This window comes from Vipera ursinii (assembly GCF_947247035.1).
Source record: "Vipera ursinii genome assembly, chromosome: 2".
NCBI classification, from domain to species: domain Eukaryota; kingdom Metazoa; phylum Chordata; class Lepidosauria; order Squamata; family Viperidae; genus Vipera; species Vipera ursinii.
In genome coordinates, this window is record NC_139513.1 from 160,558,745 (window position 1) to 160,577,632 (window position 18,888).

Sequence of the window (18,888 nt, forward strand, 5' to 3'; positions counted from 1 at the left end):
ACTAAGGTAAGCCAGCAGCGGACAATGATCTTAGTTGGACTTGCTCCTCTGTATAAAAACTTGACACAAGCAAAAAATTTATCAGTTGACTTATTTACCGCCCGTGGCACGCGTGCTCCTTTTAAGCCTCGTCCGTCCCCCCCAATTCCTGCTTAAAATGCAGAGACCTGGGTCGCTTCCCCCCTTCTTGCCTTGCCTCCTCTCTTTTGAGATGCAGGCCATGAAACCGCTGACCCAGAGCCCTGAAAAGCTGGAAGGAAACAGGATACAGATCTGGCTGAACCGCACACATGCCTCTTTGTTACTCTCCAAGTGTGCTCTGGAGGGATTTTCCTGGGGTAAATATGTTTCCAATTATCCCGCTACGCTAGCTGGATGGAGCCTGTGCGTTCTGACAAGCCATCTTCCTTCTCTTTCCAAGAGTGTGTCATCTCTCCCAGCGGCTCGCTCTTCGGGTCCCCCCCCCACCCTCCCGCCCGCCCGTCCGTCCGTCTCCCCTTCCTCAGTTCAGGCTATTCCCCCGAAAAGGCACAACCACCTTTAGACACGGGCACCCACAAGACTTCGCACAACTTAAAAGTTCCCTTCATCTAGGGCAGGGGTCTTCAAACTTGGCCCTTTTACGACTTGTGGACTTCAGGTCCCAGAATTCCTCAGCCAGGATGCCTGGCTGAGGAATTCTGGGAGTTGAAGTCCACAAGTCATAAAAGGGCCAAGTTTGAAGACCCCTGATCTAGGGGGGCGGGGTTGGCGTTTTGCTTTGCTTTGCTTTTTTTTCTCTTTTTTTTCCCGCCACCTGTTTACAGGCCGGGTTTTGTAAACTCGCCGGGCTTCGTATCTGGCGCGGCCGAGTTTGCTCTGGCACGGAGCTCGGTCTTCTTCTTCTTCTGACGACCGCGGGAGAGCGAGGGAGATGGAGAGAGCGGGGCAGGGACGGGGCGGGCGGGCGGGGAAGGCAGAGGGACGAGGAGGAGGAGGAGGAGGAGGAGGAGGAGAGGGAGGAGTTTGCCCTGCAAGTCAGATCCTCCAGCAGCAGAAAGGGGAGGCAAATCGTCCCCGCAGTCGCAACCTGGCCGCCGGAGCGAGAGTCAAGAAAGCCGACGGGGGGTCGCATGGGCAGGGCGGGCGGGTCGGAGTGCTGGGGGCCCGAGTGCTGCTCTGCGGGCCGAGAGGACACGAGCCAATCGGGCGCCGCCAGAATGCAGCTGACCAAGGTGCGTGCGCGTGTGTGAGTGCGAGTGTGTGTGTGTGTGTGTGTGAGAGAGAGAGAGAGAGAGAGAGAGAGAGAGAGAGAGACCTCGGGTTTTTCTTCTGGCTCGAGCGAGCGCGGCATTACGGGCTGCGTCATAGGATCGGCGTAGGGCGCCGCCAGGGGCGCTGACCCTGGCCCTGTGCGCGTGTTTAGGTGTGCGTGTGGGAGCGCGTTACGTTAAAGGGGGTGTGTGTGCGTAAGCGTGCAAAGAGCGGACGCCTCTTTAGACTTTTATTCGAGGAGGGGCAGCTGCGCACCCCTCGTTTGCACACACACACGCGCGCGCGCACACCCCACTCCTCCCCCTCCCGGCCCCGTCGCCCTTTCCCCTCAAATGCGCGCCCAGAACTTCAGCTTGGTTCGCGCGCGCGCGCTTTCTTCCTCCTCCTCCTCCTCCTCCTCCTGAGGCAGGGCGTGAAAGTAAACAAGTTCCCGGAGACCTGAAGCTCGCCGGGCGTTTGTTCGACGGGGCTCCAGAGAGGCTGGGTCGCCTCTGGAAAGGCGCTCGCTCGCTCGCTCGGGGGAGGTGGGGGTGGCGGGCGGGAGAGAAACGGGCGCACCGGCGGCCTCTTGACGAGGCTCGCCTCGAGGATCCGCGAGGCTTCTGCGCCCCCGCTCGGCTGTTATTTATTTATTTATTTTATTTTAATTCCATTTTATATCCCGCCCTTCTCCGAAGACTCAGGGCGGGCGGCTTACAAGCGTTAGCAGTAGCCTTCATTCTACGTATATGCCTGCTTATTAGGGCTTTCACACACACACACACACACAAGCGGCATTATTACAAAGTCAGCTTAATTGCCCCCAACAATCCCGCGCTCCGTTGAGGGCGGAAAGGAGCCAAGGAGAAGGTCGCTTACCTCTTGAGGGGAAAAAAGACCCCGGTTGCCCAAGCGGTAGCGCGAACCGCCGCCGGCAGCTTTATTGGTGCGTGCTCTTCACAGGCAAAACGCCTGGAATGGAAGCGCTCGGAAGGGACCTTGGAGATGATCTAGTCCAGGGGTCGGCAACCTCGGCTCTTTTATGACTCGTGGACTTCAACTCCCAGAATTCCTGAGCCAGCTATGCTGGCTCAGGAATTCTGGGAGTTGAAGTCCACGAGTCATAAAAGAGCCGAGGTTGCCGACCCCTGATCTAGTCCGACCCCTTGTCCCGTGCAAAAATCTGCTTCTACGGCATACATAGCTGATGGGGAGCAACCAAGCCGATAAAAGGGGTTTGGAGTGACGTTCTCCAGCCAGATGACATCCAGCTGCTATTGACTTTGCCTCAGCAAAGGGAGTCAGTCCACCTTGGACAGCTTCTCACCATTTAGGAAATTCTAATGTCCAGCTGAAATCGACTTGCCAGGAATTGAAACCCACTGGTTTTTTTTGTTTTTTTTTTGGCCTGTCTTCTGAAATAATTCCGAACAAGTTTGCTGTATTTGCACGACAGTCCTTCTGGTACTTGAAGACAGTGGTTATCTTCTTTGCAGTTTCCCCTTTTCCAAGCTGAATACATCCCAGTCCTTCAGCTAAGTTTTATTTTTTCTTCCCCCTTCCAGGCACTTTATTATTATCTTGGCTGCTCCCTATCAGATAAGCTGCACTGCAAGTTGATCCAGTAGTTGCAACTATAATCTGATCAATGCAGAACAGGGAAAAATACTCTTGAGCATCTCCCTATATTTCTTTTGATGCAACTGAGGTCTGTATTTGTACTCTTGCCCAGTGTGCCTCCCTCATCCTATACTCATTGTTTTGACATTTCCTACTTAAACTTTTGAGTTTTTAACTCTGGAAATTCATCTTGCTGTTTTCTCCTACTGTATATTAGCCTTTCATGATTGTCCTGAACATTTATACTGCCCTCTGAGGTGTCTGCTATTCCCTCTCCCCCTTGTAATATTTTTGTCTCATTTGCACATTTTCTAACTCCTTATCCAAGTCATTTTTCAATATGCCAAATGGCATAAATGGAGACTCCGGTACATTGAACGATCCAGAAAGAAAGCTATTAAGATATTCATAACACGAGAAACATCGGACATTTCTTTATTCAGGAGAAAAAGATGGGTTGTCTTTGCATATCGGAAGGGCTGCACTGTAGAAGACAGAGCAGAATGATTTTCAGTGGAGACTGGGATTGGAATTAATAGGTGAAAATGGCAAGGAACCAGATTTTGGCTTAATAGTCAGCGGTCAGAAGATCAGACTGCCAAGGAAGATGTTGGCCTCTCCTTGGGTGGAAATATTTTAAAACGGGCTGGTTAGTCATATGTCAGGGATGCTAGATTTGAAAGTTCCCTGTATTGAGCTGTAAACTAGTCTAGAATAGATGCCTTCCAAAAATCCTTCCAACTTCTATTTCCCATCATTCTGAGTGGATTGCTGAATCTGTGACTACATAATAGTCCTGAAATGTCTATAAGACATTCTGATCAAAACACTCTTCTTTCCAAGAACATTTGGGAGAAGGCATATTTTAAAACAGTGAGTTGTGAGAGTCATCACTATCACAAAGCTACTTCTCTTGGATTAGGGCATCGACTTTTGTTCATGATTTCATTTTATATATTTCATTCAGAATCTTCATATTGAAAGGCAATATGGAAAAGGGGCTAATTTTTTTTAATAAACCCTATAATTGTGTCAGTCATCTACAAAAAAAAAAGACTGCATTGCAACCATTCCATAAACTGGCCAGCCACATTTTAAGCAGCATTCACTAGTAATGCTGATCGCAATGTATTTCCAAGTTGTTACTCTGCTCTGGAGAGAATGTGTAGGCCAGGGGTAGGCAACCTCGGCTCTTTTATGACTCATGGACTTCAACTCCCAGAATTCCTGAGCCATAGCTGGCTCAGGAATTCTGGGAGTTGAAGTCCATGAGTCATAAAAGAGCCGAGGTTGCCTACCCCTGGTGTAGGCTGATTGGATTTTGGCTGTCCTGCCCCTTTTGGAAGGCAGTTCCCAAATACAGTGGGAGCAATAGGTTCAACTCATTCTTCTATGAATGCTGTTTCACGCAATTCCCCCCCCCCACTTTTTAAAAATTGATATGGATTCAGGGCCTTTTGATCCTTCCAAGAGGAAGAACAGATTCTCTTCCCAGTCAGACTGAAGAGGCTCTCCACCACCTTTCTTCCCTGACTGTGGAAGTGCTCATCTTAGGCGCCTTGTGGGCCATCACTGTGTGGCACATGAGTGTAAAGATGTCCAGAGACTTTAATTTCTTTATTTGTCATCTCTGTGCTGAGGACGTGCAATTGTTCTCCTATCCATTTAATGCAGACATGGCAGGGAAGTCCAGCTGAACTTGTTTTTTTAATCCCTATGAGATGCATGAAAGCTACTCATCTGTGCTTTAATTCCCAAATAGCGGAATGTGCAGTTCATCAGAATCACTAACCTGATTCTGGATTTGCTCTGTACAGGTAGTCCTTGACTTACAACAGTTCGCTTAGCAACCGTTCAAAATTACAGTGGCACTGAAAAATGCAACTTATGACCGTTTTTCACAGTTATGACCTTTGTAGCATCCCCATGGTCATGTGATCAAAATTCAGATGCTTGGCCACTGGTTCATGTTTATGACCGTTGCTGTGTCCCAAGGTCATGTGATCCCCTTTTGCGACCTTCTGACAAGCAAAGTCAATGGAGGAAGCCAGGTTCAGTTAACAACCCGGTTACTAACTTATCAGCTGCAGTGATTCACTTAACAACTGTGGCAAGGAAGGTCATAAAATGGGATAAAACTCACTTAAATGTCTCATTTAACAACAAAATTTGGGCAGAATTGTGGTCATAAGTCAAGGACTAACTGTACTCCCATTGTAGGTTTCATTACAAGGGGATTTTCATTTTTCTTATTTTTTCCCCAATCATTATTTCAGGTGCAGCCTGTGAGATTAGAAAGCGATAATGTTGCCACTGTTCCCCGTGTTGTGATTGACCTCATGTTAGATTCCAAACTACCAGTGGAAAGCATTTGCAAGCTATTACTATTAACCAACAACTTCAAAATTAAACGGGGTGCTTAAGAGAGAGAGATAACTTGCAGGTGGCAAAAGCTATTTCTTGGCTATCAGTTTGTTCCCAGGCTCAATTAAAAATGGTCTACAAACTTTAGTTTGGGACCAGGATACTGACGTTGACAGAACTGTGCATTTGGACTGGGGCAAAAGCTTTGCCTGGCCTATTTGGATGCTAGAGGGGAAACCATTTCTGTGTTTAAAGGAATCAACAGATTTTAGAGCAGGGGTGTCAAACTCAATTTCATTGAGGGCCGCATCAGCATTGCGGTTGCCCTCAGGGGGCCGGGTGGGTATGGCCTGGGTGGGCGTGGCCTACTGGGTGGGCGTGGCTAGAGTGCGTATGGCCTACTGGGTGGGCGTGGCCAGCTCTACATCATTCACATCAAGGGTGCCTATGGGGGCCTGGGCAGGAGTGGGACAGATCTGAGGGTCTCTGGCAGAAGGAGGGTCTCTGGGCCAGGGCCAAGGCAGCGGGGGCTGTTCCCTCACTGTTTCCAGGATGGCTTCGTGGGCCACATGAAACCACTTCGCGGGCCGAACCTGGCCCCCGGGCCTTGTGTTTGACATGTCTGTTTTAGAGCATCACAGCGAGAATGCAAGTTTTTGAATCAGTGACCCACATTTTTTTCAGTCTCTAAATGGCATTATGAAATCTGCTCAACATTCCAATTGTCCCCAAAAGAAAATATGCCCAAAATATAGTGAAGTTACTAAATTTCACAAGAGTCCAATGATTGTTCACCCAAAATCAAAAGTAAGAAGGTCAATAGATTTCAAGTAAGATTTTGGGATTCTCAGAGGAGATGCCCAGCATTTTTATGAAACCAGGCAAGATTGCTGAAATTGTATAAGAATTTGGCCACTGTTTGTTTCTTAAAGTTACTTTAATTTTAAATTTTAATATTCAGAAGTCACATGTATTATTTCTGTGGGTGCTATATTATCAATTTGCATCCTAAATTGAGGATAAAGGGGCAACCTGCAACAGGGAGGTAATTTCAAGGATTATTTGTTCTGACAAATTTCAGTGGAGCCTTTTGTTGTGGGCAAAGCAGTGGTTTCCTCTAGAAAATGTCTACTTCTACCTATGATAGTTGGGTAACATCTTGTAGTAATTATCAGCCAGTGAGCGCCATTTTTTCTTTTTCATCTCCATTTGTTCCCAAGGGGGCAGGGAATTGTAAAGACAGGAAAAGCTGTGAAAGAGAGGAATCCATGGCCCCTGGAAAGACATGATCAGTAGCAAGAACTCTCTGAAACTCTTTGAAAAATTAAACTTCCTTCTAATGAAATCTCCCCCTCTAGTCATACATGAGTTGGGACAGTTACTTCATTTCAGCCTTAGAACTGTGGGTGGTTCTGAGTTTTTCCCCCTTGTTTTTTAAAGTGTATCTCCTTTGCCTGCCCTTCCCTCAAATAACTTTAATTTTCAAAAATGCAGTTCTCTCTATATATTGCCTTTTTAAATCCATAAGGTGTTCCTAAAGCAACGAACGTCGTGTAATAAGAAGAATTAGCAAAGGAAAATGAAAAAAATTGAAAATAACTGAAAAAGTTTAAAATAAACATGAAAAATACAGTTCAGCAAGGTTAAATACATGGAAAAATTGCTTCAAATACACCAAAGAAGGATTGAAGACACAATTGCTATGTTCATAATATATGTGACACCCAAACCAATAAACCATATCATTGCTTATTGCGATGGCCAAGTTCTCACAACATTCTAAGTGACCAGATTTCTGCAACTTGCTAAATCATAAATTATCAACCCCATTTTAGCCTAGCCTAGTATGTTTGCAAATCCATTCAGGGAATGATCTTACAGGCCCACACAAGTTCTTGTATTGTCTTCAGTTGAGAAATGTTGGAAGTTATGTAATTGGTAACGGATTTATACCCTCTTTGTGGGAAGGCTGAGTATTTTTAGAAAAAGTAATGCAAAATTCATAGAGGTTTTCTATCTTATCCAATGAGGTTTGCCCTCAGGGATTCTGGTAAGCTAGTGGAGTACGTCTTGTTGGGAGGAGAGCATCCACCCAACTTCAAAAAGTTTATAAAATAGCAAATTACATTTTAGCTCAGTGATTATCAGCTGGCTTAAAGATATGAAAAAGCACTCCATCATATGTGGTCTTGATTTCTGTGTTCCTCATTTTTCTATTTGTTATAAATGGATTTAATTATGACTCTTATTTGTTTGAGGGAGACAAACACAGTTATTGCAAAATGATCTACTTAACATAAAGAGCAGTATAGATGAATAAGTACAGATAGTACTATGAATAGATTTTTACTTTCCATAAGAGGAAAAAGTGGCTGGACAATGTGAGCTGCTGAAATAGAAATTTGGATCCAGAACTTCGAACTTAGGACGACTTTCTTCTGGTATTGTGGTTCTATTTTAAAATGCCACATAGTTGCCATCCATGATTTGCGTAGGGAAGAGAAGACCAACCTTGTATCATTAATATTTGTGCTTGGTAGAACTGAGTTTACCCAGTTCTGCTCATTTGGGTACTTGACCCAGCATTGTTCTAGGCCAGAGTGCTGGTGGGGGAGAATTTACCCATAAATTTTATTTTCTTCTTGAGGGAATCCTTCTGTTCTAGCATAAGTGTTGAGGGCAAGTACTTGGGTCAGAGAGATAAAATGGGGATGTTATACATATACATGCAATCTACCTGGCAAAGCTAGTTAAAATAGCCTAGTGTTAGAGTACTCCATCCTGATGGTCCTGAATATCTTTCAGAAAGAATTTTCAGACTTACAATTTCTTTCATAGCCATTTTATCGCAGCCACATCACCTTGTCATAGGAACAAAGAACATATTACAATGGTCTGCCCTCCAAAGTGATAGAATTTAAGATATCCCTGGATGGTCTGGGAGATTTGTTTGGGTGATAGAGCTGATGATCCTTTGTAAAAAGTGATTGTTGGGGTAGATCCAGGAAGTGGCAAACCTCTTTGCATCATTCCATCAGGAATTGTCCTCTTGATTTAAAAAGAGTCAGTGGTATAGCCTGAAGAGGACATTCCAGATTATATTTGAGAATGATTTTGATATCACGAATATTTCCTTTCAGAATTATAAAGTTCTAGAATTGGAAGGGTCCATTTAGGGCATTAAATCCAATCTGGCACTCAGGATGGGAATCTACCTTAAAACATCTTCAAGAAAGAGTTATTTTCCTGAAGCAGGCCCACCTCCTCTCTGGATAACTGGTTCTGTTATCAAATACGGTAGTTCTTAGCACTGGGAGACTTCTTCTAACTTTCAGTTGGAATCTGCCTTCCTATATCTTAAATCTACTCCTCCGTGCCCTGCCCTCTGGAACAGTAGAAAAGAGACGTTGATTTTCTTTCATGGAACATCCTTTGAAGCCTTTGAAGAACACTACCATCTCTTTACTTGGTTTTTACCTCTCGAGACTGAAGGATTTCATTTCTAGTCTAACCTTGATCATCCCTCTAGCAAAAAAAAAAAAAAACCCGTGCTCTGCTGATCTTCCCTTTGGTTTACCACAAGGCACTGCCTGGAGATCTGGCCGTAGAGATGACTTGGAAACTGGTAGCTGGTACAGAATGGGGCAGTAAGGCCCTGTGATCCAAAGAACCAATCTGTAAAGAACAGCCTATATGTAACCAGTCAAGGTTTTAGAAATTACATTTAAGGCTTAAATATAATTGAATCTAAATAATTCTTCTGCTATGTGCCTGCCTAAACAGGTACATCACACAGCATCATGCATCTGGGAGAGGTGCGTTATATGGAGACCTTGGAAAGATGAAAAAATATTATGGCACTTCTCCCACATTTCATGTTAAGTAAAGACCTGGCCTTTGACTCTGGCGTTCTGAGTTTTGCTCTTCAACTTATTGGTGCCATTAGTCCCTTAGGTGTCATTTTGTTAGTGGCAGTGTGATTATTATTGTGTTTATTTTTTTAAAAAAAAATCAGCATATGAATTATGTTACTTAGTTTTATCTACTTTTACATGCCAGGGGACTTTCTGTGAAGTGGGCTAGTTATAAAAATTTCAAATGGAACAATTCCATTTGGGGTTATGTATCAGTTATATCTTGCTTGGATATATGTTGTTTCCACAGCATGTTCTTTTAAGAACTATTGAAATATTCTTTGGTGCATTGGTCTTGAAGCAGAATTTAAATAGTGATTCTACACAGCACTACTATTATGCCTTATTGTTGAGCAATTCCCATCCCCATGACCTCTTTACTTATACTTCCTCATATTCAGATAAATTTCCCTGTAACTTTAATTAATAACTTCCTCCTTGTAACTTCTGGCTTTGTTGTCCCTTTCTAAAATTAAGGAGAGTAAACCAGTGATTAAAGTTTTCCCTACCTCTGGAAACTGAAATTACTAATGGAGGAAATATATCATTAATTCTGATGGGAAATTAACGAGAAACAATTAATGGGCCAAGCACTGTGAGGGGGAAGCTTCTAATGAAAAGAACAAAGTAACTCTGAAAGTCTCAGTAATAATAATAATACACTGGGCAAGTTGGCACATAGATAGATATTTAGGGCTCTAGCTAAGGCTACCAAACCAAGGCTGCAAGAATCCTAATATCCTTTAGACGGCAGCAAAAAACATTTCCTGTAATACTTTTGCAGCTCAGATCTGGGAGCCATATTGAGAAATGTTTTTCTATATATCTCATTATTATTTGGGCCCCAGGGAAATGCAAATTCCTTTTCTTCTTCCCCAGAGTTAAGGTCTAATTTTAATTATACTGCTTCTGATTTTGTAGCCTTTTTTATGATCAGATTTAAGTTACATTGTGCTTTTATTTAATTACCTTTTCTTTGTTTTATTGTTCTTATTGCTGTAATGGATATGTTGTTTTAAAGTAGTCTTGAATTTACACCTTCTTCTAACCAGAATCAGCCTTATGTGTGTGTGTGTGTGTGTGTGTAGCAGGTGGTAATCAAAAGAGAGCACTCCATGCCCATTGAGACTTCCTTGTTGTCTTTTTTTTTTAAAAATTTTTTATTAGAATTTTAAAATACAGACTTCCTTAACTTGAGCTCAGTCTCCAAGTATCAATTCTTATAATCTCATCCGTGTACAAGGATGAATCATGAAAAGGCCCAAGGGAAACCCAAGTTCAACCGAAATCTTATTTTGTTTAAGATATGCCCTCCCCATAAGCGTGACTGAGCATGTCGCATTTTAGGAAAGGGCATGGTTGGCTAGAATTTCTTCTTCCTTGCAACATTTTATCAGAGATTATACTTCAGTATCTCTGCAGAAAAATTGCAAGGAAGAAAACCCATTTAATAAGGCTGGGCAAAACCTACTGCAAATGCCCCTGATGCCCATTCGTATTTGGTTATTAATTCATTTTCAGGCTCCATACAATACATGATTGAGTGATAAGCTAATACATTTCTTTTCAGTTTGAACCATCCGGTCAAGGCTTCAGAGATAGAAAATATAATGAGGACTATGTAGGGAGAGGAGAAAAATGTACAGGCTATTTTACGTATCTTTTATGTCACCCTACTGTGGACATCTTACTGGGATAAAAGTTATGAATGCTTGGAACATGCAACATATTCTCTATAGATGATGATGATGATGATGATGATGATGATCCAAAAACAACGGGAGCACCACTTGAACACCATTGGCATTGACAAATTCACCATTAGCAAAAGACAGCCTTACTAGGAACTGCTTCCATCCTGCGACGATATCTGTAATACTATCAAACATCCACATCTGCCTATCCCAGGTCCTTGATAAGGATTCAATAGTTAGACAAAAATGCCAAATCCAGTCTGAACATCTGGCTGATTGTGCAATGATCAATAATAATAATAATAATAATAATAATAATAATAATAATAATAATAATAATAATTAGTAGTAGTAGTAGTAGTAGTAGTATGATGATGATAAATGTATAATAACCAGCTCTGCTGTTACATTGCCACCACCTCACTGCAAGGTGTTTCAAGCCAGCCCTATTTTTGACAAAATTCCAGAAAAAATGAACGATTGGTTCTCCTGAGCTAGTACAAGCTGTCTCCAGCACACCGCTGAATATATGCGCTAAAAATTATTATATTATCCTGCTAGGGAAGAACCACCATTTTCATTTTGTATGGAGATTCTTAAAACTTCTGCTTTAGGACAAGCTACATTTGACCCCAGTTTATTGGACTCCAACCCAATTTCCTGGCATTTGGCCCTGTAAATCACCAATCCTTGCTGAGTGGGGAGAGGGCTGTTTTTAAATAAAATAGTATGGGTTCTTCTGGAGAATGGATGGTGTTTTGCCTAGGTGAGTGGTGAGAAAATGCTGCCCTTTGGGTTCTGCTGTGATATAGATTCTGTCCTTAAAAGATAACCTAGTCCCAAGTCAATTCAAATCTGGAGTCTGAATGAGATGAGATTTCATGGAAGAATTTCCCAAGACAATCAGTCTTTGGGAGCTGATTTGGAATAGATTTGGGAAAGTTGCTACCCTTCAAATATTTGGGAGTAGACTACAGTCTTACCATATTTGAGCCACAACATTCTGGATGGACACTAGATGGCAGCAAAGAGTCAGAGTTTTTCTGTATCTCTTGCTACCATCTACAGGTAGGCCTCAACTTACGACCGTAATTGAGCCTGCAATTTTGATCAAAAGTCATGATGATTGTTAAGTGGGTTACCATGTGACCGCACCCGATTTTCTGACCATTTCTGCAGTGGTTGTTAAGTGAATGCAGCAGTTGTTAAGTGAAACTGATGCTCATTAACTGAATGCGGCGATCATTAAGTGAACCTATTGTTCTCTAGGGGGTGCTGGTTTTCAGCAAAAATATTAAGTCTCAATCATGTGCCCACAAGGCGCTGCAAGTAGCCATCAATGCAGGCTGCTCACCAAGTGTCCAAAATGCAGTTGTTAGTAACCAGTTGTAAGCCATTGACTACCTGTAATACTTGCAGTCCAGATCTGATAGCCTTAAATTTTGGCACCCATCATCTCCTGCCACCTGCTATGTTGGCTGTAATGATGAGAGTTGAAATCCAACAGACCTGAAGGACGTTGGGTTGCCTACCCAAATGCAGGACCTTTTTTTTCATTGTCGTTGTTGTTGTTGTTAGCTGCGAAGTCGTGTCCGACCCATCGCGACCCTATGGACAATGTTCCTCCAGGCCTTCCTGTCCTCTACCATCATTGTCGTTACCCCCATCCTAAGGTATTTTATTCTCATGAACGTAGTTCCTCTCCCTCACCCCATCCCAAAATAAGCTTGCCCAGCATCCTCAAAGGGTTTCTCCCAGAGTTGACGTCTTGATTTTTCTGCCTGAGCTAGGCGTTGACCTTTGCCTCTTCTTCCCACCCAGAGGCTCCTCTTCTTTAGCTCTGTGTTTTGTTGGCTTGGGCCAATTCTGAGTACAACCTTTGCACTTTTCGAGGTTAAAACCTGATATGAGGATTTCTTCTTCTTCTTCTTTTTATTTTTATTTCCTGGCTGGAGCAAGAGCAACAAGTTGGGCGGCAGCAATGCTCCTTTGGCGGGGTGAACTGAATGAAAAAAACAGCCACTAAGCCACAGGCGCCTAATCCACGCAAGGGAGCGATGGAAAGATTCTTTGGAGGGGCTGCTGGCTGGCAGGGAAGGAGAAGGCATCTTGAAAGAGTGGCAGCTATAAAGGAGCTACTGATTGTAGCTACTGGAGCCTGGTCAAGCTATAAAACAGATTTCTTTCAGCATGGAATAGCAGGGAAGAGTGTAAGGGTAGGAATCCTGGATTTCAACTCTTATTAGCCCATAGAAAGCCAATGCTAAAAAAAAAAATTGGGCAGTTGCAAAGGAGCTGCAAGACAACAATCTGCCTCCCTGTGGCTTAATGCTTTCCTTGCCTGTCATTTCTCAGCTCCATTAACGTATTTCATTCAGCTTTACCCTTGCAATTTTGGCAGCAAGTGGAAAAGAAGGAGCAAAGAAATGGTTAGAGAAAAGATTAAACATTCATTCCCCTCTTAGAATGAATGCTTCTTTTTCTTTCCTTCCCTCCTTTTCCAGGTAACTTTGGGGTTCTGCATGGCAGCCACCCCCAGCCTTTTGCATGTCAAATCCCAGGCCCGATCCCCCCCCTTTTCACTGTGTTGCAAGTGCTCTTTCCATCCTCTCCACTTACAATGCAAAGGATAATACTTTATACAATGGATTTTGCATCGAAGCAGCTCAGCTAAGGGAAGCAACAAGGCTGTCCTACAGAAACCTAGATCTGGTTTTATAGAACAATCCATACCAGGGGTCCCCAACCCCTGGTCCGTGGACCGGTACCGGGCCGTGGCATGCCAGCAACCGGTCCGCACAAACAGGCAAAGCCCCATCTGTGGGATGCAGGCAGCCCACAAAAACACGCACTCTCAGGTCCGTGGAAAAACTTTTCTCCATGGAACCGGTCCCTGGTGCTCAAAAGGTTGGGGACCTCTGATCTACACCATAGCTAAACCACAGACTACATTGCCTTACAGTTGCAAGAAAAAGTATGTGAACCCTTTGGGATTATGTGGTTTTTTGCATGAATTGGCCATAAAATGCGCTCTAAACGTCATGTAAGTCACAACAATAGAAAAACACAGTCTCCTTAAAATAATAGTACACAAACATTAGCTGTTGTCATGTTTTAATTGAAGATAAGATGGAAACATTCACAGTGCAGGATGGAAAAAGTATGTGAACCTTTGGATTTAATAACTGGTTGACTCTCCTTTGGCAGCAATAACCTCAAGCAAACGTTTCCTGTAGTTGCAGATCAGACCTGCACAACGATCTGGAGTAATTTTGGACCACTCCTCTGCACAAAACTGTTTCAGTGTAGCAATATTCTTGGGATGTCTGGTGTGAATCGCTCTCTTAAGGTCATGCCACAGCATTTCAATCGGGTTGAGGTCAGGACTCTGACTGGGCCACTCCAGAACGTGTATTCTGTTCTGTTGAAGCCATTGTTTTGTTGAATTACTTGTATGCTTTGGGTCATTGTCCTGTTGCATCACCCATCCTCTGCGGAGCTCCAGTGGCGGACAGATGGTCGTACGTTTTCCTGCAAAATGTCCTGATAAACTCTGGAATATATTTTTCCATCAATGACAACAATCCGTCCAGGCCCTGAGGCAGCAAAGCAGCCCCAAACCATGATGCTCCCTCCGCCATGTTTTACTTTGGGGATGAGGTTTTGATGTTGCTGTGCTGTGCCATTTTTTCTCCACACATAGTGTTGTGTGTTTTTCCCAGACAACTCAATTTTGGTTTCATCTGTCCATGTTTGAAGTTTGCAAAAGAGCACCTGGATGTTCCACAGCATTACTGGCAAAATATACTGTGGACAAATGAAACCAAAATTGAGTTGTCTGGGAAAAACACACAACACTATGTGTGGAGAAAAAATGGCACAGCACAGCAACATCAAAACCTCATCCCCAAAGTAAAACATGGCGGAGGGAGCATCATGGTTTGGGGCTGCTTTGCTGCCTCAGGGCCTGGACGGATTGTTGTCATTGATGGGAAAATGTATTCCAGAGTTTATCAGGACATTTTGCAGGAAAACGTACGACCATCTGTCCGCCACTGGAGCTCCGCAGAGGATGGGTGATGCAACAGGACAATGACCCAAAGCATACAAGTAATTCAACAAAACAATGGCTTCAACAGAACAGAATACACGTTCTGGAGTGGCCCAGTCAGAGTCCCCGACCTCAACCCGATTGAAATGCTGTGGCATGACCTTAAGAGAGCGATTCACACCAGACATCCCAAGAATATTGCTACACTGAAACAGTTTTGTGCAGAGGAGTGGTCCAAAATTACTCCAGATCGTTGTGCAGGTCTGATCTGCAACTACAGGAAACGTTTGGTTGAGGTTATTGCTGCCAAAGGAGAGTCAACCAGTTATTAAGTCCAAAGGTTCACATACTTTTTCCATCCTGCACTGTGAATGTTTCCATCTTATCTTCAATTAAAACATGACAACAGCTAATGTTTGTGTACTATTATTTTAAGGAGACTGTGTTTTTCTATTGTTGTGACTTACATGACGTTTAGAGCGCATTTTATGGCCAATTCATGCAAAAAACCACATAATCCCAAAGGGTTCACATACTTTTTCTTGCAACTGTATTTAGGAGGCAACAATGAGGGCTATAAGATAACCTGATCACTCAAGGTTTAGCAGCCACCAGGTGTGTTGTGCTTGATAACTCTCATAATCCTTAAGCAAATACGTTGTCAGATGATTCTGGGACCTATGAAGCCCAACTGGAGGGCATTAGATTGAAGATCCTTGTGTTTACTAGTCTAGATCAAAGGTGGCAATTAATCTTTATATAGCATGTCAGGAGTTAGAAACAGGATAAAGTAGGTGGTAGTAGGTTTTCTTTTACAAAAATTATTTGATTACTTCCCAGTTTTCTGGCAATGTTTGGAAGAGCTCTATGGGACTGCATCCCAGCTTTTGGGATTCCAGTTAATGTATCCCTGAATTCTAGAGCTAAAGGTGGTTAACGTAGGGCTGTTGCCTAAAATAACCATCACTGAGGGTCAGATATTCAAGCCTTCTCCAACTTGGGCACTTTTCTAGTTTTGTTGGGTTGTCCACTTCAATTGTTTCCAGTCAACAAGGGGATTATGGAAGGCAAGGTTCTATTCATGGAGAGTGATATGGAAGGATATCAAGATCTGTGTCCTTCTCTGTCTCTCCCCTTCTTTCCTCCATGGAAGGTGACCAAGTGTATAGCAAGTTTATGATGTCACCAGACAAGGTACAATAGAAAAGGAATAATTTGAAACAAAGATATACAGGACATATATTCCTGTCCTTACAATCCTTAGTATTCTTCAGTTATGTCACTATGACAAATCAAATATCCTCGAGATTGATCTCAGCTTTGAGTAATTTATGTCAGCTGAGCCATGCAATTTTCATGGCATGATATAGAAGTAATTTCCCGTTCTCTTCTTCAGGGATATTATTTCTACTTTCTAATCTAGCTCTTCATCCTGAATTTCATATATAATAGAATAAAGCTTATAGTCCAGCCCCCTGCTCAAGCAGGAGAACCTATACCATCTCAGACAGGTGAATGTCTAATCTCTTCTTAAAAATCTCCAGTGATGGAGTGCTCACAATTTCTTGGGGGTAAGCTGTTCCACTGGTTGATTGTCCTCACTGTCAGGAAGTTTCTCCTTAATTCCAGGTTGCTTCTCTCCTTGACCAGTTTCCAACCATTGTTTCTCGTCCTTCCCTCTGGTGCTTTGGTGAACAACCTGGCCATATAACTTCCCATCCAAAGACTAACATATTCTGATTTCGCTTAGGCTTTCAGATCAGTCTAAACCAGGTGAGTGCTTCATTTTGAAATTCCCCATATCCTGCTTGAAGAGGATATGCAGTAAGATAAGACTGTGTATGGTATTTCCTGTGTTTAATCCTTTCCGATATCTACACATTCGTGTATGTTTGTATTTTTTCTACTTGTCCGACACAGGTTTGCTGAATGGAAATGTCAATAAGGATGCAAAGATAGCCTCTGGAGCTTAGCAGCTCCAGAAACGGCATCCTATATACCTTGTTCCACTTTAACTCATACTGGAATCTAGATTAATGTAAAATTCAGGATGAAAATTCTGGTTATCAAGTCCTTTCCAAAAGTAAGAGAACTTGGTTTCTTGTCTAGGGCCAACAGGGTGGTCTAAGACTGTAAATCAATGAAGGTTGTTTTCTTATCCATTCCTCTAGGAAGAATAGGTTTCAGAACAGGATGAATTTTATGAAATATGCTTGAGATCATTTAATTGAGAGGAGCTCCTCTAATCCTTTTGCATCCTCTGGAATTCAGAGCCGGGTAATCAATAGTATCCCAGATGTGGTCAGATTGCAGGACTCACAATTCCTTGGCTGCTGGTCATGTTGGCTGGCTTTCTTGTAAGCTAAAACCTCTGAAAGTCCAACAATTCACTTCTGGTTCCTACATTCTACTATTTATTTCCAGAGTGTATTCAGAGTCTTGGAGAAAGTTGTCCTAAATTTTGTAAAAAAAAAAAAAAAAAAAGTGGAATTCTGTGCTTCAGCAAATTAAGAAAGTGGAAGATCACATATTCCAAATTCTCTTATTTATCTGGGACTGCCACAATAACATTGCTTATTAAGTTACTTTCTTGTCCATATATTTGTATCTTGGTAAAACCATCAGGTTGGTAAGCAACCATTTCAGGGACTGTTACTGTAGAACAGTAACATATTGGGGAACTATATTTTTCTTGTGATTTGGTCTAATCCCATTACTAATTTTCAATGATCACTTTGTAATTTTTAGTTATAAAAATATTGCTGGTGTTGATTTGTTTTAGAGCTTAACTCCTGCTTTGATAGACTGATTAATTGCAATGCAAGGCTAACAGAGGCAATAGGACCCGTTGTTGTTGTTAGTTGCGAAGTCGTGTCCGACCCATCGCAACCCCATGGACAACATTTCTCCAGGCCTTCCTGTCCTCTACCATCTTCTGGAGTCCATTTAAGCTCACGCCTACCGCTTCAGTGACTCCATCCAGCCACCTCATTCTCCGTCGTCCCCTTCTTCTCTTGCCCTCAACCTTTCCCAGCGTTAGGCTCTTCTCCGGTGAGTCCTTCCTTCTCATTAGGTGGCCGGTCTTCGAGTTTCAACTTCAGGATCTGGCCTTCTAAAGAGCAGTCAGGGTTGATCTCCTCTAGGACTGACCGGTTTGATCGCCTTGCAGTCCAAGGGACTCGCAGGAGTCTTCTCCAGCACCATAGTTCAAAGACCTCAATTCTTTGGCGCTCAGCCTTTCTTATGGTCCAACTTTCACTGCCATACATTGCAAATGGGAAGACCATAGCCTTGACTATACGCACTTTTGTTGACAGGGTGATGTCTCTGCTTTTTAGTGTGCTGTCTAGATTTGCCATGGCTTTCCTCCCCAGGAGCAAGCATCTTTTAATTTCTTGGCTGCAGTCCCCCTCTGCAGTGAACTTGGAGCCCAGGAAAATAAAATCTGTCACTACCTCCATTTCTTCCCCATCTATTTGCCAGGAATTGAGAGGGCCCATCAGTCTTAATTGCAAGGGAATTTCTCTGCCCATTCTCCCCATCTCTCTAGCGAAAAGGAAACATTGGGATCAGAATTCCTGAGGTCTTGTTCAATCATTTTTGAGATTCCATCATGAGCAGTTCTCAGCTGCCTTGCCCACAAACCCCTGCTGGAGTCAAACAAAACCACAGTTTGCATGGCTTGGATTGTAGCCCTGATTTGGAAGTGAGGGATCCAAGCCAAGGATTTGCCAGCCTCTGCTGTGAGGCATCCTCGTCGGCCAAGAAGTCAGCCTGGAAACCTTTGAAGTTATGCCTCTGGTCATAGGATGTTAGAGGTAAAGCAGGTGAAAACTTGTGGCTGTTTTCTGGTACCAAGTGCTTGCTGTATGCGGAGAAGAAAGACTGTACAACCCACAAGAAGTTGTCTTTAGCATCTCAAAAACCTGCTTTCTCAAAAATTGATTTACTTCCCTAAACTAACCAAAATCATCTTAGCCATGGTCTGGCAATAGTTCAGGGAACAAAGAAG

The 18,888-nt window shown here is 43.1% G+C and overlaps 1 protein-coding gene across 3 annotated transcripts in view; it reads left to right on the plus strand.

The window, feature by feature from the left end:
- The first annotated feature begins 946 nt into the window (after window positions 1-946).
- TNS2 (tensin 2) overlaps window positions 947-18,888 on the plus strand; it is a 167,497-nt gene continuing 149,555 nt past the window's right edge. For all 3 annotated transcript variants that reach the window (XM_083356192.1, XM_083356193.1, XM_083356194.1), the window contains exon 1: window positions 947-1,214. In XM_083356192.1, the coding sequence (XP_083212318.1) occupies window positions 1,113-1,214 (102 nt within the window). In that variant the 5' untranslated portion in view covers window positions 947-1,112. The remainder of the gene's footprint in view (window positions 1,215-18,888) is intronic.